General features: G+C 47.4%; 1 protein-coding gene across 2 annotated transcripts in view; it reads left to right on the top strand.

Annotated features, from left to right (window-relative positions):
• LOC128878558 (latrophilin Cirl-like) overlaps window positions 1–19,291 on the top strand; it is a 442,897-nt gene that overhangs the window by 377,798 nt on the left and 45,808 nt on the right. For both annotated transcript variants that reach the window (XM_054126848.1, XM_054126854.1), the window contains one exon: window positions 18,463–18,649. In XM_054126848.1, the coding sequence (XP_053982823.1) occupies window positions 18,463–18,649 (187 nt within the window). The remainder of the gene's footprint in view (window positions 1–18,462; window positions 18,650–19,291) is intronic.

Raw genomic sequence — 19,291 nt, 5'->3', positions numbered from 1 at the left:
TATAATCATTAAATAAAACACAAACTAGTATACATTTTTTAAATCGTATGCACGGAGTATGGAATCAATGTGATATCTAAATAGTTGGATCGATAGGCCAGTCACCCAGCATCGGATGCACTCGAGTTCTAAACCTACTTATCTTCTCAATGGGTGAATGAATTTCATTCGAGAGTTCTCCCATTCTTAGAGCCCATTCTTCGTGGCTCTGACACGGTCCTGGTCTCAATTGCAGAAGAATTTTTTCGTACAATGTATCCAAGTCCTGGCACATTTATCCTTAAGCGGTGCGAGCGTGTTTGACACGTTTCCTTTAAGGTGATCAGCTACCGTCCCGCTGGGTTTGGCAGACGGATTCGGCGTCCCTAGCCTAATTACAGGGCCGAGCTGCCGTGAGCACCTGCGTCTTCTCTCGTTTCGTTTTCGTGCCTTCGCAACGGACACCCGTGGCTCTGGACGTGAGAAATGAAAGACACGTAACGCGATCCTACCACTTTCATCGTTGTAGAATCGCGTCGTGTTTCCACGAAAATCAGCGAATCGTCATAGATCTACTTCCGGTCAGAATCCGTCATCGATTCAATGGAACACTCGATAGGAATCGATTTGGATACCACGTTCGTCGACGTTTTCAATGTCTCGTTTTGGGCACCTTTTTTAATAATCCACTCGGATAAGAGGCGACAGTACAAAGGTTTCGGTTATGTTTGTGTTGCGTGACATTTCACTTAATATTCCTGGTTTTCTAAATTCACCTTCCGATACTTAACGCTAGAAGAATGTTCCTGTCTATTAGCATGTGTTAAGCATTCAGATGGCACTATTGATTGGTTGGAGGTATTGGACATTCTTTTTATCAAGATTTGGAAACGTCTGACAGCAGATGAATGTAACTGCCGAATTTCTCGTCGAGGAGGCGTCAAGTTATCCATTCACGTTCCAGTCTGTCCGAAACACCGCAGGAATGCAGCCTTGCCGTGACGCCCAGGCTTCGTTCCTCTGTTGCGTGCCACACCCGAACGTTTCTATCCCGATAACGCCCTGCTTCCTTCGCTGAATCTTCAGGAAGGAGCAGGGAACACGATGCTCGCCTGCGATCACGGAGATCCTGCCACGGTTTCGGTTTGAAACGGCCGATTTATCGACGTTTCCTTTTCGAATAAACGCGCTCGTGGATGTTCTGATACGTCAAATGGGAGGTGGTTCGTGTAATTGGTGTTTAACGCTGGCAAAATTGAAATGTCAGTTGCACCATTCCGGTTTAGGTATTATTGCCCAAATCCTGTGATTTATGAAAGCTAGCTTTTTTTGATCATTTTTCGGCTACTCGTGAAATTCTTTAATTAATCGAATTTCTGTGTATTTTTCATTTCTTCCAATTTTCAATCACCAAAGGACAGCGATCGAATTTCAAGTCCAATTGGTAGCCTAACCAAGGAATGGGATTCCAATAGAGACGCAAAGCCAGGGCCAGCGCTTAACGATCTATCAGAGGCTTCGCTCGTTGGAGATGCAGCTTTCTTGCAGCTAAAACGATAACGTCTCGCCAGGAGTTGTCACGGAGCCGCGACGGGTTAAATTAAGATCGCCGATTTCGAGCGATTCCCGCGGATACGGTCGATCGATAAATCAATCGAGCAGAGCCGGGACAGAGAAAGCCGTGGCGGAGTCGCGTCGCGGATAAAATTTTATCGCCGATACGTGACCGAACCAGTTAGGCGAAGTCTGCTCACGTGCATTCGCTTTCAGAAAAATGGGGGCGAGCTATCTGTCGCGTTCATCGAGCCTCGCGACGCCTCTCGCGATCATTACCTTCCCTTCTGCTCGCCTAACGCGGGCCAAGCCTCGATTTCGCAGCCACCGTTCGCAGCCAGATGAAACGCGACCGATAACGCGCCACGGGCGATGTTTACGCGACGTAAATCGTCAGGAATAGGAATTTATGTCGGTATGCTGGAACAGCTTCGTAGCTTCACGGATGACGTACTCGAACTGTCAAGCCCGATGATGATCTCTAGCAGACAATTCCATGGGAGTATCTGCTGTTTGAATCGAATTAAATCAAAAATAGTGGCTCTATGGTCCTCGTCAAGTACTAGGGAATGCAGACCGTGAAGGCGATGGGTAATTTTATTTGTGGCGAGAAAAGAGCCTCAGGAATTATATTTCTTGAGATGTAGATTTTTTTGTAATTGTATAAGCAGTCTTTCATGGGCGACGTACGATTATTAACCCTTTATTAACCCTTTAACCTATAAGGACGTGTGAGACTCGCGATGCGGAATTTGAGTCGAAGATGAAAAACACGAGTCAGGCACGTTGTATGAAAGGGCGCAAAGAATTATATACTTGATTATGGCACGCACGATCCTACAGTAAATCGTAGGTCAAAGAGTTAATACGAATAATAACTTTCAAATATAACTTTCAAATCCTATGAAGATGTTATTTTAGCAGTTTTGTGTCAGTACGAAAGAACGTTTCGCGCTGTACAAACTCCATCGTTTTTCCTTCGTTTCTCACGTCAATTGGTTTCCGAGATTTGGCTCAACGTCCTCGTCGAAACTTTTTAATATTCCACTCGGAACGCCTCAGAGTTGCTTCCTATAAATAAAACCCAAACAAGTTCGTACTCTCTTTCCGAGCACTTCGAGCCCCGGACGCTTTTTAAAATCCTACCCCGGAAGGATACTAGTTAAAAATCATAGCACTCCCCGGCTCGAACTATACTCTAATTTAGAAACTTTTCGGCCCGAGTGCAACTTGCGCCGAACTTTTCACTTCCCTCGGACGGTTCGACGCCTTGTTGATCTTTCGCGATCGTTCCCCTACCCGGTGATTATGTTTTCCTGTGAAATTTTGTTGTTCTTATATTTCTCTTTCTAAAGTAGACATTATCTTGTTTTATCTTGCTTTCTTTAAAATTCAACTTTTCAAAAATCCTTTTATTATTTGGATTTTCGTATTAAACGTGTTAACGTCGTCCATCAACCCGGATACGCTTCCGTTATGCATGCTCATCCACGCGTTTCGATAAGCGAACGTCCTCGACAGTCGAGGGTGAAGATAAAAATCTGGCGAACGATTCGTTTTGTCGCTGTCAAAGCGCCAGTTTGTCACGTCGGACCTGCGCAGGTTCCTAATTAACCAGGGAACTAGGAGCGCATGGAATGGTAGAAAAGCTTGAAGTTGCGCGAAGTCACGGTTACCTTTTAAATTACAGTGTAGGTTGATATTCAAATTAAAACGTACAATTCGAAATACGGCGGGATAAAGTTTCTGGGTAAGTATTTAGATTAAAGTGAACGCGCGGGTTGTATGAATTACCATTTAATTGCTATTATTTGTCTATGTTTGTGCTTCGCGAAGCCCCAGTGTTTAAAGTGGTGCAGTGTAACGAGAATCACGCGACCGCGGTACACATTCGTTGGCTTTTGTAGTGTAAACTGTAATTAAAAAGATTTTTGTGGCTAATTTCTCATACATGAAAAGATTACCTTGTATTAGATCGTCCTAGAAGTTCATGCCACTTATACTTCTGCTGCTGAAGTTCTGTATTTGTTTTTATTAAATATTGATACAGTCATCAACATATGGGACGACCTAATATTTCATGTAGACAAGAGTTTTGTATTCTTAACGGAAAAGAGGTTCTCGAATATTTCCAGCCACGAAACTTGGCGCGGGCTCCAATTTCGCAAGAGAACTTTTTATCGGGCCCATCGTCGTCGAGGCAGGTGCATTTTTTGGAAAGTCCAAGGTTGCTCGCAGCCACGCGAAATCGCCGTTTTATTCGAGCCGCGGTTAAGAACCGCGAAATGACCCTCCTTTCGGGCCGAGAGCCAACAAGTTCATTAGTCTTCTTTCAGCGATTCCCGACGCTGCTTTCTCGCTCTTCAAGCAGTGTCGCGCGACTTATTAAGTCGCCCTCGAAAAGTTATAAAGCGCGCTCCCGTTGGTTCTTTACCACTGACTCTGCTTTTCTTCCTTCTTCATTCCGCCATGGCTGGATTAAAGAGAAGCTCCCCTTAAAATTCGCGTGGACGTCTTATATTGTCCGCCTTAATCTCGAAATCCCCGCAAGAGACGCTAGGACGGAATTAAATCGAGACAATGCGATACAGTATCCGCCAGCAGTGGCTGAGAGCTCTGTTCAACTTAAACTCCCTTGAGAAATCGATTAAAGATAATCATTCCGAAATTATCGACGTCAATTTCGTCTTCTTTTAAATTTATGGCAATTCGATTACAACTCGTAGAAAACAAAGGAACACAGACAAGACTTGGTGAAACATTAGAATTATAATGCGTTGTTTCACGGCGTGGCGAGGGGAGCTTCAGAGTATCGGATACGGGGGATCGCGGAATATTCAATTACACGGAAGCAGCGATAAACAATCGTCCATCAGGTTCAGCTCGGTCGTCGCGGAGCCCTGTCGTTCGAACTGTAATACGTTCGTTGAAAGCGACGGGTGAAGAGTCGAAGGCTGGACACATTGTTTCTTTAATTAATCCGCGTCGCCTTTATCGAAGCAGAGCTGCATTCACGAGCTCCCCGCATGGGAGACACGCGCTACGTTTATTAGCCCTCGTCTATGGTCTTTGACCCACGGAGGCGTCGTCGGCGTGCAGCATCCCCCACACACGCGTCCACGCTGAGAACGGCGGTCTATCGTCGTTTCTTGTCGGTACGCCGACGTGGAGAACGATATACGTCGATCCTCCTGGAAACTCGATACGAGTAGTATCTCACGAAGACGTACGACCGATCGGAACTGGCCCCGGAGACCGGTCCCTCGAGGTCCGCATCTCGCGCGTCTTCTGCGTACAATTATCTGCCTTGCCTTCATCTCACCCTTCATCCTGACCCCTCTCCGCCCCGGAGCTTCCCGCTGTAGAAACAGTCGAGCACCAGGTTCGACGAATCTACTTCGAAGCACAGGAAAGTTCTTCGGAACGATGTCTAAAGTAACTTTCTAATTCTTAATTGTGAGAGTTTATGCTATTCTTCGGAAGTTATAGACAGTGTTCTAATTGGTCGGAGGATTTAACAACAGAGTATACATATACATTACCAGTCTTCTTTCTATAGAGGAATCCATCCTATTTTGTCTACAAAAACTCGTCGTATTCGAGAAAACGAGTAGAAACAATCCTTCAAGACAAAACATCGACAGTGTTGTCTTTGGGTGTTCCTTCCTCTCTGTGCATTCGCGAATCGATACGGTTCCTTGGCTTACGTTCAAACGAGAAATAAGAAAACATCGATATTCGGAGACCCCTCCGAAGGCCAACCGGAAGACAGAGGCTAATTAAACAACATTCCTCATCCACGGAGCGGGAAGCAACAGTTCGATGCTAATGAAAAGTAACGAAGAATTTTGTAATTACCAGCTATACTGACCTTTGAACAAAGAGCCGCCGTGCAGACGTAGGCTCTTTGAGAAGGAATATTAAAATCCTAATGCGGACGTAAATACCTCTCTCTATCGATCCATTTGGGGTGCTCGCTCCATACGAGATAACCGTGGGAGAAATTTTCGCAACGCAGTAACAGTGGCGCTTATGCGGGCCAAGGCAAGGTGGAAATGAGGGCTCCATCTGAAGGCATGATTGATTAACCCGTTTGCCTCTAACATCCTGTGAGACACGTGGTAAGGAATTCGAGTCGAACATGAAAAGTACGAGTCAGACACGTCGTACAAATATGCATAAAGGATTTTATACCTGTCTATATGGCAGGTCCCAAAATAAATCGTTGGGCAAGGGTTTAAATTAGAGAAGGGTTTAATTAATAAATTCGGTACTTCTTTACACGTGAGAAACGTGAATAACCGTAGAATACACGTATATCCGTGTAATATGGGCACAGATATCTACGCGATTTATCTACGCGGATTTCTACACGACTTTACGTGTTACACGCGTATACGCATAAATGGGGGCTCTAGTTAAAATACTCAAAAAATAACAAAGGAAAGTATTATTCGTCATTTTCCAACAAAATTAATTTTTTCCAACATCCCTCTACTTTTGGAAACCAGAGTATTCGGGAAGGTCAAGTCGTGGAATATCGATTTTGCGGGTCCCTTTTGACCCAGACCTCAAGACAGATATCATCTCCGTCCGCAGAGATAATCTCGACGCATCGTCACGGTTGAAATTCTCCCGTCTGGCCCACCTCCGCGCTGGATGGAAAAGAATATCCGATAAATCCGTCCTAGGCTGTACTTGCCGACGTCTCCGATGTCAAAGCTTTCGAGTGGAGTGCGCTCGTCGTCGCGGTGGGAGGGTTAAGCTCGCCATGTGTGTACACGCGCAAGTACGCGAGCGTAAAAGAAGCGACGGCCAGATGTGGCCGGAGGGAAAGAGATGGAGGGAAAATAGAGAAAGAGAGAGAAAGAAAAGAGACGGGAAACAAAACTGGGGGTTGCGCGTTGGGGTTTCCAGGTGTGCGATCCGAGTGTGCGCTCGTGTACCGACACGGGGATCAACGTAACGAGACCTGCCACGCACGCCCACCGACACAGATCCCATTTAATGAAGTATACCTCGCAATTATGTCGTCCGTGATAGCCGCGGAGATGTGCATTAAAGCAGTGCTTCCCAACCCCTTTTACAACGGGCCACCCTTAGGACAGATTGACGTTTGTTAAATTTCAGTTTTAGGGATACAATTGCGATTGTGTGTTTGGACACAACAAATTATTTTTCTCGAGGGAGTTACTCGCAACTCGTTGTCTAAAGTTCCTGAGGACGGTTGGTTTGCTCTTGATGTATCATTGGATGAGGGAGTTTAGCAATTTATAATAAACTCTTCCACATCACATCTGTTGCAACAGTTTAGAATGAGGATCTTCTACGAACAAAGTAGATCGGGCAGTACATCCCTTCCTACGAATCCATGCTTTAAATATTATGAAAGTGCTCGAGCATTAGAGCTAGCTTTGGTAATTACACGTAACCTGTTGGGAAGCACTGCATTACACTGTTTCTTTCCTTTTTCTGGTCTGGGATTCGTCTTCGTCCGATTAGCGGATCCTCTTCGTCTGTCTGCAACTTCGTGGGATCCCCTCGCGAGGAGACTGCACGCTGGAGTATCTGAATTAATCAAGATGCGCGTATATATACGCGCGGTGGGGTGATTTTTTCCCGCGTACAATCGTCCTTTTGTTCCAGCCCGGTCTGGGAAATTTATGAGAGCCGCTCTCCTTTTCCGCCACCATCTCCCTTCGCCCAGGTTCTCTAGCGCATCCCTTTTGTCCCTGGAAATTAATTCGTAATGCCGTTACCTTTGCGTGAAAATGCCCGCTTCCGATGCGAGCTGGCGAAGAATTTTAATAACGTTTAACGGAGACTTCTCAGTCATGCTCGGTGTTTGCGATTGATAAGATAGTGGTAGAGCTCAGTGTGAGTACATATGCGCAAACTGCTGATAAATCATTGTGCAATCATTTAGCACGTTACTACTAGAAGCACCGAAGTAAATCGATGTCGAACAGTGACCATTGTACAAATAAGGACGATAAAATACGATTTCTAAATATAAAAGTAGTCTCGTATATCGCTTGATCGTTTTCTCTTGAACTGAATCGCCCATGAAAATATTGAATTCAAGACCAGGACGAAATAACAATAACAGGAGATATTTCCCCGATGCTATCGTGGTCCCTTTTTGCACCCAGATATTCGTGTCGTTGGGAAAGAAATATGGTGTCGTATTTTCCGCCGTTTGCCGGCGAAATTAGAAAAATCCCGTCACCCGTGGGGGAGCCGGTCGGCTCTCGTGTCACGCGATGTCCAGTTTCCATTAAAAAACCAGGATCGTTCCTCTGCCTTGTGACGGCACTCGTAGGCACCGAAACAACGCTTTGCATACAAAGCATATTTCCCCGTGCCCGGTATCGATGGCCGTTACATGATTCCGCTCAAAGGCTGCCAATTACAGCCTCGTAAACGGTCGCTAGAGGCGTTGGCGATTCGTGATTTCGCGGATAGCGAACCGCGCTCGAAAATTGCCGATACCCTCAAAACACGCCCACGTCAACCCTTTACGTGCTTAATAAAACCGTGAAATAGGATTCGAGCAATTACTGCTTTCTCTTGATTGCAAATTACTCGTCGAAAAGTAATGGTTTGTTACTGATATTTATAGATGTTGAGTTTCAAGGTGAACGTACCTTGATACCTTGATACCTTTTATCTATTGCTGATATTAGAAACTGGTAGTTGCATCTGTGAAATGGAAATTAACCTTGGTATATTGTTTGTAACAAGTAATCGTATCACTAGAGTCTAAAACACTTGATCCTAGGCATCTACCATGTAGACCATCCTATCTATTTCTGGCCCATATGTGATGCATTTCATCCTACTCATTCGTCGTAGGCCAGATTAAAGGGTTATAAATACAGCCAGGGATGGAGATCCAGAGGGAGGGATTAAAATCATGATAAAGCGGACAGAGAAGAATCCAGAGTGCGAAAGAGAAAAGAGTGTCTACCGACGACAACGGCATCCCGCGAAATGTCATTTCCATCGCATCGGTCATCGATCAAGCGACGCTCGGAGAGTACGGTAACTGATATCGACAGGGTTGGACGACGGTGCCGACGTCCGCGATGAGTGACGTCTCGCGACCGGCGTCCGTCCCCTATTCGAAATTCTTTTTTTTTACCCCAGTCCCTCGTTTGGAAACGACAGTAACGATTTTTCGTTTCTCTCCGATGCTTCGTTCCTGTGTCCAGGTTCCTCTCCCTCCCTCTCCTCCTCGCACCCTGGGACCGTTTACACGCGACCGCCCGTGTTACCTGTCATGTAAGCGAAATCGAATTTGACGTTGTAAAATGCCGGCCATGGCGATTATTAGCAAAATGGGAGCCGTGTAAAGGATGTACCCTTGAAAGCGTCGGTGCTCCTCTCCGCTTTGAATGAGGCGACGAATACTAACCGAGCCTGGAACCCGCTGGAATTTGCGCATCGATTACTCGAACATGATGCATAAACGGTGCGTTAGCGTAGGCAACGTTGAAATCATTTGCGACGCGTGCTAATTTGTTTCTTATATAAGTGGAAAGTTGCTTGACTTCCTTCCTTTGAAAGATTCTGACAGCACATCGACTCAACCTTGTCACAAGTTCGTTGGATGACCACGAGAAGCTCGTCTTAAAAATGTTGAGCGTTGATCCGTCGTTGCCTCAGGGTCATGCGTCGCTCCACATATCCGCCAATAATTTCTGTTCGTGTAATTGGATCGGCATTCCGTGCACAGCGGGGGCACAGTGAAAATATTATGAATGGGAGTTGTATGAAACGTGATCGCTAAATAAGCCAGATAAGAGGCGTGTCTCGTGTTACCCAGCGCTATCTTGAATGACGTCATCGCGAATCGCGAAAACTACGCGATAGGGATGTATACTACGGTTTCTTATTTCCGGCTGCTGCATCTGTCCGGGTAAACGATCCGACCAGCCTGGCAAGAACAATGCCAGTCAGAAGACGATCGTCGAAGGGCTGTCCCAACGCTCGTGTTCGCTCTATCGAAAATCGAACTCGTCGACGTCCTCTGCCGTCTCGACAGCTGTGAACCACGTTCACGTGCTGTTCCAAGTGTGAAATTGCGATTGAATCGCGTTGGCTCTCGAGGGAAGAGAGGCAAATTAACGAAGACTTCATAAGTACCGTTCCATTACTCGCGGAACGTAATTACGCGTCGCGTTTAATCGCGTGTCTTCGGAGCAGGTAGGCTGCTAGTGGATAGACTTTTCGAATATTTCTGCGAGCTGGGGGTAATTAAGCGACGTATCGTTACCGGGAAATTTAATATAGCGACGGTGACGATCCCGATCGAAACGCTAACGGTTACCGAATCGAAACGTTAGGCAGATGAATGGCAAACGAGTGGGATTGGTTGTTAAATGCCTTTTATTTTCATCATGTTTGGTCAGACCTAAGTGGCTCCTGCACAATCGATTCATCTGTTAGGATTCGTCGAAGAACAGTCGATTACTTGACTGAAATGGGACGATACCCCGTTATGCATGATTCGCGCACGTCTCATGAAACTTTGCAAGGAGTCTTGCTCATCTCGTAACTAAGAGCTAAGGTCACCCTCCTACCGCTAAACTATCAGAAGTCAAAAGACAGACGTCTGAACAAGCTTCTGTGTGTTAGTTTCGCCTATCGATACCTTAGAGTAAAAAACTGGTAGATCAAGGGTGTACGTACTGAAGATGAGACTCGAAGTAGCGATATTCGCACACCATAACGCACCGTTAATTATTTTTCTGTCGGTGGTTGGTGGGGTGGTTTTGCTACCATCCTGGAAAAATGTTTTCCCTTCCACGTATCGACGCGCGAGAAGCGTCCGGCGAGCCCACGCTGCGGCGAGAGCAAAATAAAAAAGTTGGAAAAAAAAGAGAATAGCGAGCGGCCGGTTCTCGTGACTATCGATCGAGAGCAACATTATAGAGACGCGTGTTCGGCGTCGGTGCGCCGGACTCAAACGCTCGACCATGCATCTTCTGGGCTCGGCGTGCTGCCAGAAATAGACGAGGGTTACCTGATCACACAGATTTCAATATCTCGAACTCCTTCAGAACTTTTTCACCCGCTCGCGACCGGACCCCTCTCCTTATCGCGGAGCAATTAGTATTCAGAAGAAGGTAGGTTAGCAAGACCTATTAGCAAGAAGTATGCTTTCTATTTTTGTTAGTTTTACCTATTAACAAGTGGTATCGACGAAAGACAAAGTTCAGAAGACGGAGACGAACTCTCCTCTAGCTCTGCGCATCACGCTAATCCCACAACAGACACCCTTCATTCCTTTGCTGTAACCCCATCACGAAAAGCATCCATTCACGCACGGCCAGGAGTTGCGCAACAAAGGATGGGAACGCGGAGGCTGTCCACGACGCGGCGAGAGGAAAATAAAAATCTCCCACGGCCGGTTCTCGTGGCGATCGATCGAGAGCAACATTATAGAGACGCGAGTTCGGCGTCGTTACGCCGGGCTCGTTCGGTTGGCCATGCATCTTTGGGCTCGGCGAGCTGCACACAGTTGCTGCGCTCCGTGAAGCGCTCCCGGGACGCATAAATCAAAGTCCTCCGCGGAGACTCGCCTCGGTTTCCGTTCTTCGTTCGCATTCGTCTCGGTCCCTCCTCTGTGACTCCCGTTCCGGATCTCTCTTCCACCGATTCGGCCCGTGTCTCTCCCACTAAGCCATCCTTCGCTCCTTCGGACGTTCCTTCGCGAACGTGTCGGCGGGATTTCTAATTCAAGCTAATCCTTTTTCGACGCTCTAATTACATTATCAATTCACCGTGGAAGGACCTGGGGCCCGTCCGATTCCCCTGCGTGCCGGCGCGTCTGGGCGTGTGTACGTGAGCGCGCGTGCATACGCGCGGATACGCTCGGTGCATCGGCATTTACATGGTCGGCCTGTTGCGCGTCGCGGTCTCGTCGCGCTCGACTGATTTATGGCGGCCGAATAAATTATAAGGAGCAGATAGAAAAGAGCGTCGACCGGCTTTGGAAGCCGGTGTCAGCAATTATCTGCCGTTTCTCTGCTCTCCTCTGGGCGATCGATTATCTCGCCCCGGACGAAATTTCGCGTCGAATCGAATTTTCGTGCCACGGCCAGACGCACCTCGTGTCCGCCACGCTTTGCTCCTCTTTTGGCTGGGACGATGTCGCGTGTTTTGGGGAAACGTGCACTGGATGGGATGGTAACAGGATGGTTGGGACTGCATTACTGTTCTGGAATAGTGCTCGGAAAAAGGAGACAGTTCTTCGATGAGTCAGTGTCGGTATCTATCGAAATGATGCGTCTGATGCAATTTGTATACTTCAAGCTTAGAAACTCCCACTTGTTCTCATAGTCAAGGCTAGATGTACTCACAACTACGTCTACAAGATAGAACTAGGCAGGATAAAAGTCGAACTATGCATTGTGTCGAAGAAAGGATTCAGGGTAGATAACAAGAAGACTCCATCATCTAGGAACCCTTTCCCCTAGATTTTTCCTTCTTCAAAAATTGTATGTACCACCAAAACAACTAATCCAGCAAATCTGAAAACCAGCCATTCCAAATGTTCGGCCAACAAAGGTGGTCCATCCAAGGGGGTGGCACGACCAAATGCGTTCACGGGCAACAATGGCCGCACAGTGTTTCAACGAGGCATCACCCACGGCGAGTGTATATACCGTGGTAAAGGTTTCGAGGTCTAGACTGCATCAGGCTGACGACATCCCGCTGTTAGGTCGGCCCTTTCATGTCGGCCGCCGCGGCAGCGGGAGGCACGGCTCGCTGGACCTCCGATATATTATTACCTGAAGTCATTAATGGTAAACTGCAATTCTCCTCTTTTCCCTTCACACGTCGTCCACGGAATGCCCAACGAAAGACAGAGATGAGAGGCACGCTGGACCAGTCCCGTGTCTCGCGTTGCCAGCCGGACGAATCTGGAATTAATCGAGAAATATCGAATGGTTTATTGGCGATACGTTCGGGTTGCCCGTGTGATGGAGCAGAGTGGATAATTAATTATTCCCCTCTGGGAGACGCTAATACGCGGGTACTTGGAATTTCTTCTTCCATTTCCCTCCTCTCTATCCTTCTTTATCTCTGGACGATAAGCTGGCGCATTCATGGCCGAGAGAACGATGCGATATTTAATTGTGCGGATTCGTTCCCGCGCCAGGTGTGCGTTGTCGATGCACCACGTTTGACCTATTCCTTGACTCCCGTGTTGGTTATTTATCGTTTCGCGCTCGTTCCAGGCTCGCCTCGAACGCTATTTTTGATACCGTCGACGCGTGGGCGGATGAATCGCGGAGATTAAACATGGATCGGACCGTCGGCGATCGTTGCGATGCCCATCGACGTTCGACGAATTATTCACGGGCGCACGAAGTCCGTTTCAGCGTGGCTCGCGTTCCGACCGCGTTAATAATCCATTGGGGAGGAAAAGAGGTCTTACGTGCTCCACACACGTCGGCTGAAAACGAAAGACTGGCTGAATCAAAATGGTCCGTGTTGAATTGTCGGTGATTACCTCAGAATCGCTGGGTCGATGACCCTTCGACGCTGTGAATGAAAATTTGAACATGTTTGCTCTCATTGGATCTGGCTCATGGATTCTTTGTTATTCCTTTCCTAATTTCAGTGAAGGGTTTTCCAAAAGGACCATCAAGACTTTGTTTTTGATTAAAACATAAATGGTAGGGGTTGGTCCATCCAGAGCACCTAAATTTTTCGACCTCGAGTCCTTCCTTTCCCAGCTTCTCGGCGGAGTACGTAAATCTCGTAGACGATCGAATGACTCGAAACACAGATACTCGGGGTTCCTGGCTCGAAACTTAGTCCCAGGAGAAAGATGTTGTCGGTATTCAAGCACTTTTCACCCCATCGTTCATTGCGTGTGCGTGTACCCGCGCGCAAGGGAACCGATGCACAGGAGAAGCTTCCTCGCAGAGACCTGGACGCACACCCACGCGAAGAGCAGCTTTTCGCGAAGTCGATGGCAAGTTTGATACCTGTTGTGCTTCGGAAAGCCGCACTTAGAATCCCTGGGCAGAGTTGGGGCAGCACATTGACCGCACGAAATCCTCCAGCGTTCTCACCTTCGAGCAACGAGAAGGGGTGGCAACTCCGCTTCTAGTCAGTTATCCTCTCAATATCAGATAAAAAGATTCCAACTGCTCGTTTACTCTAAAAAGTTCCTAACTACATTTTATTCCGCTTCTAAATATTTCTCTATCGCGTCAACGTATCAAACAGGACATTTGCTATGTTGAAAATGAACCTCGCTGACCGAAACACAGAAAACTTCGCTTCATGGTTTCGCGGTGCACCGAGACCGTAAACGACGCGACGCGTCGATTCTTACATCTCGCGCGACCCTTCGCCTTTCAGTCGACAGGGAAGGCGATATATCAGGAGTCAGCAATTTCGTTTTACATATTTTTCCACGAACGAGGCGCGACGGTGTCGTTACACCTTCGGGTCTCGTCAGCGTCGTCATTTTCGCCAGATGCAGCGGGGCATTGCAGCCCCGGAGAGTGCACTCGTTAAAAACTTTTCGCTGCATTCATTCGAATGCACTTCGTCAAAGTGCGATACGAGGGTCAGACGAGGGAACTCCGGCGGAAAGATGGGAGACTTCCGTGTCGCTCGACGCCGGTACGACTACCCAAGTTATCGCTGCGTCGTCATTATCCTTCCTGTTCGCGTTTCCAACCATTTTTTTTTCAAGACAGTCGACGCGACGAATTTTTACGCGAAACGCGGGAGAAAAAAAAACGGACAGAGACTCGACGCGCGCCAAAGTGCACTTCAATTTCGCACGCGAATCGCATAGAGGCTCCCCTTTCGCGTTTCGCTCCGCATCTGCGACCGACACGTAAACAACAACCGGGTACAATGGCCACAGGAAATCCGTTAAGCGAAAACAACCATTAATCTCGTTTCTTCCTCTCGGTATCAAAAAGATTCGCGATTAATTAACGGGTACCCTTTGATGTTTTAAACGGTACTTCCAGCGACGCTCGATAGCGAGACTCGTCTTTCATCGGCTGTTCCAGAAGGTTACGGGGTGAAAGAACGCGTGGAATCTACAGCTATCGGGACAACGCAAATGCGCATTGCGTTAATTGGTGAAGATACTGGGTTACACGAGTGTTGGGGGGGGGGGGGGGTTAGATATCTGATTTCAGGAGGAACTCGAGGGTTTTCGTGAATGGGGTAGTGGTTACAGGCGTATCATGACACCGATGATTAACCGAGTTGTCGGCTGGTACCTTACTGGAAGGGAGATGTTAAAGGTGCACGACTTCGTCAGGGATCGCTGACTTGGATTATCTCTTACTTCGCAGAAGACATGTCTTTAAATTGCGTCTATACTTCATCCGACACGGAAGTGTTCTGGAATGATATTGCAGGGGTTCCAAGGTTGGCCTTTAGAGCAATAGCGAAGACAGTAAGAAAAAGAAGGTCAACGATTGTTAATTTAACGGCTTGACGAAACCACGAAACATATGCTCTTTTAGTGATTGATTAAAATTATAAAGTGTAAAGCGCAGGGGGGAACGAACGGAGTGAATAAGAAAAAATTCTAGAGGGTCGCGGCCACAAAGGCGGTAGAAGTGGCAAGAGTCACCCGGTTCAGCAGAGAGGAAGCTACTGGCAGAGCGTGCTCCCTTACGTCAGCTTGAACGCAGCCTTTTTTCCATCATGCTAGCATCAGAGGTGCATCGAGAGAATGCACCGGTTGCACGACGCAGCTGCGCGCGACACATGGAAGCTGTTAGGACCGAACTTTGCTCAATCTCCCTGATAGCATTATACGAATCAGAGGGTATTTGTGCGTTATTTCAATCTCACGTGGTAAATTCCGATCGGATATTCTACTGGTATTTAAAAAATCTGTAGGTGAAGTCATTCATTGTTTAAGTAGAGTACTAATTCATTCGCATGTGTATAGATCCACAGATGTTATTTCTGGTTTGAAATATAAAATAAAATCTATGCAATAGAGACTTTATCGCAACTGCGAGAAGAAGTCATTCGAAAATACAAATACATTTTACTTCATAAAAATAAAATACTGCGTGCCTCTGACTTACTCGGTCACCGCCCTATTCGTTCGAGTATTCGAATCGTACTCGTCGAATATTTGATTCGCTCGCACGTCGATTCCCCATGTTCCATCTCACGGTGTATGCTGATCGAGTTACGATGGCGCCGTATATCGATTACCTGCCGCTCACGGTGTTATCGAGACACGCTTAATTAACGGCGAACAAACTGCAGGATCGATTATAAGCGGTGCAGGGTTAATCGCGACGCGGCGAGGAAAAGAGAAGCGACGAAAAATGGTCCCTCCCAAACCTACAAAAACCACTGTTTCTTTGGTCCCCTTTCCGGTGCCTTCCATCGAGAAAGCCATTCTTCCGTGGCCGACGATTTTGTTCCCGTTTAAGATGAATACTTTGAGATCCTTTACGGTAGTGGAAAGAAGTGTTCCGGACACCGTAAAATCAGCATTTCTCCGTGCTGGTGTACCAACAGTCGCGTTTTTTACGGTCATTCTTTTATGGGCTCTCGATGAATCCAGCGTCGAGGTTAGCCTTTGTCGACCGTCGTTTTTCGGTTCGCGATTCTGAAGGGGAAGGAATGCAACAATTAACTCGTTCCTAGTACAATGTATAATGGTAACGAACACAAGTTTTCCACCGACTTAGATTACAAGATTCTACTCTCTCTCAGTAATCAGTCGTTAATGTAAAATACTTTGTTTGTAAGGGTCTCTACCGACCTCGAGTCACTCGATAGATACATTTAATTATCAGTACTATTTCTTATTTCTGTAATTCTTGATGCAAAAATCGGTTTCATTTGCCGAATATATTTCCTTCTGGGAGAAGATCGAACCGACTTTTGGAACCTGAGTGTCTACAATCTAAAACCGGCGGAGCAAGAAAATACCGCTATTAGATGATCCTATTACCAGCGATAAAAATCTTTCGCGGGGAGGCTGTATTTTAGCTGAAAAGAAATCCTCCGTCGACGAGTCGTTCGCGGTAAGTCCTAACAGCGCTCTAAAATGGCATTGTGGCGCGTCGGTACGGAACTAATGAACTCACGACGGGGCTTTCACGGACAGAGTTATTACAGCTCCCCTCCCTGGCTATAGAGTTCCTCTCGTCTTTGCCTCCGTGGTCGTCTTCTGGTCCGTTCCTCGGAGTACTTCTCGCCGCCTCTTCCTTCCTTAAGACGTACACCGCCAGAGCCTCTTCGTCACCGACCCGGACACCGTGGCTGACCGGTATTATGGCAGATCTATCCCTCCTCCGTTTAAATAAGCCTGGACCTAGTTTTACGACCCCTTCTTCTGGCTGTTACTCTTCTTAGCAGCTCTTTTTATCTCATTCCACCAGCCGTGCTTTACGGTTGTGCGTTTTTACGACTGTGCGAGCATGTTGGCGAGTCGCAATTGTTGCCGATCGTCGACGAGTGACGACGTATCGGATCCTACAAAGGTCGAAATATGTCGAGGTCTGCGTTTCCTGTTGCCACGAGTTCCAAGCATATTATTCCTTAATTACTTTTGCATAAGTTGAATAATTAGCTAAATAAAACTCGTAGGTTTTGAGTCTTCCTTGGTGTAACATATTTAAGAATCAAAACGAAATTTAGGTACAGGCGTTTTACAAAAAAGGTGCGAGTGACGCGGTCTATAATTTCTACGACGACTGAAAATACATAGAGCCATTTCGCAAAAATCTAAGAGCATACAACAGAAAAATATTATTATCTCTTAAATGGTTAAACTGTTCAAATTTGAAATGATTCTCTTTATACCTTTTACTTACCGTCAAATCTCGCGGACGATCGTTCCACCTCGTCGACGCTCCCTCCGCCAGGATTCAAATGAGATTCTTAAGAAACCTCCCCTCGCCACTCCAGCCATTTTCGCGGCCATTAAACCGGGCGTCGCGTCAACGGAGGAGAAGGTCGCGTTCCGGAAGACTGAGGTCGTAGAGCGAGCTCCGAGCGTCGAGGAGAAGGCGACCTCGTCGTGGAAAGTCGCGCGGCCGTGAATCCGCTAATTTGCTTTAGAAAGAAACCGCCTGGCGGCGGATTTTCCGCGGGATAAATCCACCTGGTAGAAGGTAGAGGTAGGAGGAGGATAGGGATCGACAAAGGCAGAGTCGAGGCGGCTATCTCTGCCCTCCTTTCAGTCACTCCCGTGAACCGGAGAGCAACACAGCCGAGCCTCTCTCGCCGACGTCTCATTGTTCGCCACCCCTGTATACGCATCCATACAGCCGCTGTCCTTTATCTTAATTCCATTACACTTCGCGACGCGGCCTGCCAACTGCGACCTGGTAATGCATCCCCTTGACTCTGGCCAAACGACAACCCCCGAACCCCTCCTGGCCACCCTCTCTCCGCTCGTCACTGTAATTTCGTGCGAGCTACTTTGACGTGTCCTTGACTCGCGCTTGGAAACCCCGACCCTTACCACCCCGTCGCCAGCCGGGTCCTTATTCAGTCGCGATAATTCAAAACCCCCTCCTCGGAAGTCCATCGCTAACGGTGACGCGGCGCGCCTACGGTGTTGTTTCTTTGCGGGCTTGGTAGTCGTGACTCTGGTATTTTGTTCGTTTTCCCATTGTTCGACGATCGCCGCGACTAATTAGCCTTTCATGCCCGCGGAGCTTCGCGACGAAATAAAATATCGCACTCCGGGCGCTCCCCTCTCGAACATCTGGGGCCACTTGCGTTTCAAAGGTGTTCGCGTTCTTGGGGTAAGGCGTAAGCTTGTGGGTTGGTTTTGATGGAGGAAGTCTGAAACATTTGAATTTATAATTTTGATGGTTTGTATGTGGATACCTGATATCGATGAAAAACGTATACAGTCTCCTGTTTCTCTAACAAGCCCCGTTTTTGTTCCAGAGAGGTACGACACCGCGTACGCCTGCGAGGGCAAAACATTGCTGATCGAGTGCGGCGAGGGAAAGTTGATCCATCTCATCAGGGCGAACTACGGGAGGTACTCCATAACGATATGCAACGAGCACGGGAACACCGACTGGAGCGTCAACTGCATGTCGCCCAAGTCCTACCGTGTGCTGAACAACGAGTAAGTTTTTCGATCGACGTCCTTGCATCCCCCACAGCACACACAAGTGGTCCTCGACAATCGCCCCTCCCATCCTCAACCCTGTGTTTCATGAATCGCGTCGAGAAGTCGAGGTTCCTGTGACTCGAATCCTGGGACAGCGTTGGGCGTAATGCATGATCGATGGATTACGTAAATCACGGATTTGCGATTGTGAATTACAAGTGCAGTTTACACAATTGCTCGCTACAATTAACGCGACAATTGCGAATGACAAATCGCGGATATAATAGGTGTCTGTTGCGGAAGCTTCGCAGGTCTGCGTTAGGCCTGTAAAGTCGCTACAACCGATGCTTATTAAATAGCGAATGACGATTTCAATAACGATCACTGCCCAACACTGATCCTGCGGAACGAGAAAAGATGATAAAAGAGAGGCAAAGCATTTCTGGAATACGGGAGGATGAGAAATCGTAACGCGCGGACATTTTCTATCGTTAATGAGTCGAACCGGCACCAATTAAAGGAGACGTCCGATCCGATCGAGCGTGGATCGCGCTTGTCACTCGGTCCTAAGGTTATCGAGCGATCCGACTTTCCACGTGGATCGGTATCTACCCAGTCGAAGCTTTTACGACCGTTCCATTCGAGATATCCAGCATG

Source organism: Hylaeus volcanicus, chromosome 1, assembly GCF_026283585.1.
Source record: "Hylaeus volcanicus isolate JK05 chromosome 1, UHH_iyHylVolc1.0_haploid, whole genome shotgun sequence".
NCBI classification, from domain to species: Eukaryota; Metazoa; Arthropoda; class Insecta; order Hymenoptera; family Colletidae; genus Hylaeus; species Hylaeus volcanicus.
The sequence above is the reverse complement of the archived record's forward strand: the minus strand, read 5'-3'. Positions and strand labels throughout refer to the sequence as shown.